At 32.2% G+C, this 5,803-nt stretch overlaps 1 protein-coding gene across 2 annotated transcripts in view; it reads right to left on the bottom strand.

The window, feature by feature from the left end:
* Positions 1-2,578: 2,578 nt before the first annotated feature.
* LOC117120690 (germinal-center associated nuclear protein-like) overlaps positions 2,579-5,803 on the bottom strand; it is a 56,373-nt gene continuing 53,148 nt past the window's right edge. For both annotated transcript variants that reach the window (XM_033265721.1, XM_033265722.1), the window contains exons 29-32: positions 4,980-5,109; positions 4,672-4,860; positions 3,880-3,970; positions 2,579-3,669 (exon numbers count right to left, since the gene is read on the bottom strand). In XM_033265721.1, the coding sequence (XP_033121612.1) occupies positions 3,529-3,669; positions 3,880-3,970; positions 4,672-4,860; positions 4,980-5,109 (551 nt within the window). In that variant the 3' untranslated portion in view covers positions 2,579-3,528. The remainder of the gene's footprint in view (positions 3,670-3,879; positions 3,971-4,671; positions 4,861-4,979; positions 5,110-5,803) is intronic.

Raw genomic sequence — 5,803 nt, 5'->3', positions numbered from 1 at the left:
ATATATATATATATACGACTATATACTTATGACTATATACTTACGACTATATACTACCATAGGGGGAAACCTTAATAATGGAGAGACAATGAAAAGACATGTATGCATATATATTGTATATATAATCAGTAATTCATCATTGGAGAAATGCCAACTTCATGGCGCCACTGAACATTGATCCACCGTGGATATTGACGTTTTACAAATCTCTATTGATTGATTATGTATTTTTAGCATGAGAGTTTATTATAATAATACATGTAGAATTGTGTAAATCCTCATTCAACTTACGAACCTGGGGATTGCTATGGACAACCTTACACTAACAATATTTATCACCAGCATTGTCTCGTGTAATAACTTAGATCTAGGTCTAGTGCGAACTTGAGCAATTAAAGCCTACCTGATAAACACAAGTTAGTGTGTGGTGTGACAATTGTAGTTCACAAACATTCTAGGCAATTGTCATCATTCATAAACCTCAACAATCATTGAACACTCTTAATTCATCATTACCATCATTCATTGTAATGTAACGTAGTTAGATTAACGTTTTACAGACGGGTAGCCATCAGATTGAAAGTGCTCATTTTTTTTTCGTAGTCATCATTTGTTACAAGCTGGCAACAAGGTGGATCCTCATCACCACCTCTTGCCTCACATGAAATGGGCTGTTGCCACGCTGAATTTTGGATTTAAGTGCCAAATTTGACCAAAAATCGTATTTTGAAGCTAGTTCGTCACTGGAAGATTCAATTATATTTGGCATCATACGAATGCTAGTAACATTATCTATCGAATGATGTGTATGATGACACATTTTTATAAAATATTTGGCTAAATTTAATAATACATGTTTTATTAAATAAATACGAAAAATACTAAGCTAACAGCCTTTTCGTCTGATACTTTTTCAAACACTGACCACATACAAAATAAAAATTTCAGAAATGTTGTATTTCAGAGTTACATGCTATATTTTTAAAAAATACTAAGCTAACAAACTTTTCGTCTGAAAATTTTATCAAAAACTTGTGAATTCTCATCACCAAGCCTTGGCTCACCCGGAATGGGTTATTTCCAGGCTGAATTTTGGATTTTAGAGCCAAAGTTGACCCAAAAATGGCACTAGATTCAAAATACAATTTTTGGGTAAAAACGTGTAAAATTTGCCAATTTTTTTTGGTCAAATTTGGCACTTAAATCCAAAATTCAGCGTGGCAACATTTCATTCTGTGTGAGGCAAGAGCTGGTGATGTGGATTCCCCTTGTTGCCAGCTTGTAATAAATGATGCCTACGAAATATTTTCTTTAAAGCACTTTCAATCTGATGGCCACTCGTCTATTATACCGTAGGCCTATTCTGAAAGCACTCAAGTAGTGTACTAGCTATATGTTTACTAGCCATACTAGTTGATTGACTGTATGCACAAGTATGAATTAATAAAATATTTATCATTCATTTTGTTCACCACGCTTCCAGAGATATCGCTCTTCGAGATTTTTTTTGGTTACATTCCATATCGAATAGACTACTTGTTTCCCTTAATTCACGATTCCCCTTTACCGTAAACCATTGGGTCGGGGAGTATTGTTTTGAATTTGTAATCGACAGTATTTACAATAATAAACACATGGAAATACAAACCAATATTATTATGTGTTATCATTATGACCGTATTATTTTTTTAGTTGTCTATCACAGGTAGCATTCATTCAATGAGGGCGTCTTCAAGTTCTGTTGAGGAAATTTGGGGGGAATTTACAAAAGTACCCTCCATTCATGAACTGTTCGTAACGGTATTGTCACTTTTTGCCGTACATATTATATGTACTCCAATAAAGATTTCTTTTTAAAGACTTCGTGATGGTCGCCACAGAGCTCTTCTTTTCAAAACTTGTATTATGTCAATGTAATTGTTTGTGTGCTTCTCTATCGATTTAGGTCTTAGGTGACAGATTTACCCGTTCTTCCAGGAAGGTCTCGACAAAGCTCTAGTTTAGGAAACCAGAGTCTATAAACTAGTCTCAACAAAAATAGTTTAGTATGGTTTAAACAGTATTGCAGAACCAAACTCAGCAGACTGAATCCATGGACTGGAAGCAGTTGCAACTGTTGATATTAAAGCAAGAGTTAGAAATAAGGAGCGAGGGAGCAAACATTTAAAAACAACAACAATAAATATCAATAATATTTATAATAATAATAATAATAATAATAATAATAATAATAATAACAATAGCAATAATAATAATAATAATAAAATATTATTTCAAGACGGTAATCCGTAATTGTCTGCAGTTATCTATTATATCCAGGTCATTACTGAATACTCTTGCTACCCCTATTGTCTCCTTCTTGTGAAATGGTCCTTATGGGATTTTTTTAAATATCATGTTTTCTCTTTCTCTTTACTATCTTTGACAAGTGAATTGCAACTACTGCAATGTCAAAAACCATTAGGTCCTCAAAAAAACACAAACCAAATAAAAAAATGCAATTGATAAGTTGTTTTCATAGAATACCATTTTATTTATTTTCCTTACATTTCCTAAGCTTCTTTCATTTTCCTTCTCATTTTTTCTCTTCAAACAGTCTTTTAACATTATTTTTTTTTAAAACAAATTATTTGAATATTCCTCCTGAAGGAGCACAAAAATGCTAATTGCTTATTGGCAAACTACTATCATTGTTAAATTTCAACCCAAGTACTGGCTAAGCCTTTGATTGCAAGTAACACATCTTTATACAAATTTGAAAAATAGTAAAAAAATATGTAAAGATTACTTTGCTTTTAATTTTACATTTCAGATGTGATTTAACATGTTCCTCATTATTCTGATGGTAGAAAAATCATATTCCATATCTTTTTTTGTTGCATTTTATAAAAACGTCTTTTCCTTACATTTCCTAAACATTTTCCGTCTCATTTCTTTCATTCAAACAGTCTTTTAACATGTTTTTTTTTTACAAATTATTTGAATCTTCCTCCTGAAGACATTCAAGCTGCAAAACATTTGCAAATGAGCACAAAAATATCTTGCTTTTTGCAAGCTTATTGGCAAACTACTATCATGGTTAAATTTCAACCCAAGTACAGAAAAAAAGTACTCAAAGTAACACATTATATTTATACAAACTTGAAAATTGAAGATTACTTTACTTTTAATTTTACACTTTTAACATGTTCATCATTATTCTGATGGTAGCAAAATCATATTCCATATCCTTTTTTTTTCATTTTCCCATTTTATATAAACAATTGTAATAACAGTAGTAACATAATGAATAATACTGTAATGATTACTTTAAAAGACAACATTTCAATAAATAGTATAATAAATATAATGATGAACTAATAGTTTTAGTACAAAACTTTGGCTTTTGTTTGAATAATTACTTGTACACCCTTTTTATCATTAGGATAATCAAGCTATGTATCACAATAATATATATATACTGTTCTTATATGCATAATCTATTGACACGTACATAGCTGTATACATACATACATCTTTATTATCTAATCAGCCATCTAGCATGGAATGAATTTTTAGATCAGCTAATCGGTTGGCACGTCTGTCCCGCTGTATGCTCTCTCGTAGTTCTTGTAGTTTATCTTCAATTGTTAATTCAACTGCTGGAAAATGATTCATTCCTCTACCAACCTTCAAAATTCAAGAAACAATAATTATTTGATTAAGAATGGATGAAATATGAAAAATGAAGATATGAATAATAACTTAAAGTGTGGGTGTGCATTTGTGTTAGAAGTGGCAAATATAGGACCGACCCCCACCCACCCACTTTAACACTTCCTGGTGGCAAATTGAGCAGTACAAAGGAAATTGTATAATTTAGTAAATAAATGTATTTACATATAATTCAAATGATGGGGTGAAGTCTGTCATCATATCTTTGTTGTAGGTGCATTCATCGTTAGTACATTCAGCCAAAAGCTTATCCAATCTATAAAAAAAATTAAAATATTAATTGTCATCCAAAGTCCCCTGTTGTAAACAACTATGGTGATATTATAAGGACTTGAATCCAGGTATCCAGGTACTAATAATACAATAGTAGCAGTCATAATAAAATTAACAACAACAATAATAATAATAATAATAACTAGCACTTACTCGAGGATTTTCCCCTTAACATCGTTTTCTTAATTGTTCTCCACTTTCTCCACTAAGTTCTCCTTAAGGTAGGTTTTAGTAACATAATAATAATAATAATAATAATAAAAATAATAATAATAATGAGTCCCTGGGGACCCACGACAGCCGCAGTGCAGTACCACTCGACCTTAACTACAACATAAAACAGATACTAGATATGGGCCTTAACTCGCCTACAGTGACTCTCCTACAGGGTACTCAAGGAGCTGAGCATTTTTTTCATTTTTTTTATAAAAGACTCAAATTTAATACTCGGCTGCAGAGCTGGGTTTTTGAACCCGGGCCCTGGCATGCAAGAGGCAGGAACCATACCAATCAGCTAAACAATCAGCCAAACGCTCAGGCAAATATCATAAACGTTGGAAGATGTGTTAGCCTTTGGGAAATTTTTGCTTGCTTGCTGGAGTCTGTTGTGATAATGACTTCTGAGATTTGGGACCCCTGTTACTGATGATACTCATAACACAAATAAAAGACATTATCCTCTACCTATCAATTTCTTCTTTTTCTTTCATCATTTCACATTTGAAATCTTCAACTGTCTCTGAAGTTTCCTTCATTATGGGAATTGTTGCTGGAATGACCTTGATCTGTTTACGAACAACTCCATCTGTTTCATCAAGCAGAACGCACTCAGCCCTCTTCTTATTAGCACTTGCATAGAATGACTTGCTTATGCTTGTAGAAAAAAAAATGATGATGTTATTTAACGTATTAGAAAAATTAATGACCCCCAGGCTACCATTGTTTAACAAGACTAATGAAAAAAAGAAAAAAAAAAGATTTAAAATCCTTACCTTTCAGGATGGAGCTTGCTGTCATCAGCTGTGTCTTTAGTTGCTTCCTTCCAGACACTTGGTGGCTTGTAGTTATTCAAATCAGATTCAAAGTAATAGACTAAGAATAAATGAGGGTCTGAATCCAAGTCTATAAAAAATAAAAAGTCACCTCCTTTTAAAATTCATGGCATGGTGATCTGGTTAATAATTTTTTTCAGGGTTTTCTGGCCTTCAAAACCGTCTATAGAAAGCATTGTATTATTTGTCTTTATAAATTAACTGTTTGTTTGATTCATTGATTGATTGACTGATCAACATATGGTGATTGATTGACATATGGTGGTTGGCTGTCCAGAATGTGGTCTGCAAGTAATTAAGATTATATAGCTTTTCTATATTTTTTCAGTATGTGGCTACTCACTGGCTTAGTTCAAATCTACAGTGTAGTTTGTATTTAGGTGTAACAGCAAGGATGTAGACATGCACATTGGAGTTGTATAGCTTAGTGGTTAAGATGCTTGCATTCTAATATCAGGGTCCTGGGTTCAATTCCTTCAACAGTAGGACTTTTTCTCTCGACTAAAAACAATTCCACTCCCTAAGCCTCATAAAAAGACTTTGCTGATAAAAGAATCACATTATTTCATCTATTTAAAGCCCCATTCCCGGCAATATTTCACTAAAAACTGACTTTTTTTAGAAAATATGCATTTGCATTACTCCAATTATTATAAATCATGGAAAAATATTGGCATGAATTTTAGTTTTACACAAAAGAATAAAAAAATGAGAAATACAAACTATTTCTCATAAAATATTACCATTTTCTCGACGAATTCATC

Source organism: Anneissia japonica, unplaced genomic scaffold (assembly GCF_011630105.1).
Source record: "Anneissia japonica isolate Jap-2015-1 unplaced genomic scaffold, ASM1163010v1 scaffold287790_len634930_cov199, whole genome shotgun sequence".
In the NCBI taxonomy this organism is placed as follows: domain Eukaryota; kingdom Metazoa; phylum Echinodermata; class Crinoidea; order Comatulida; family Comatulidae; genus Anneissia; species Anneissia japonica.
This window is presented reverse-complemented; position numbering and strand designations above follow the sequence as displayed.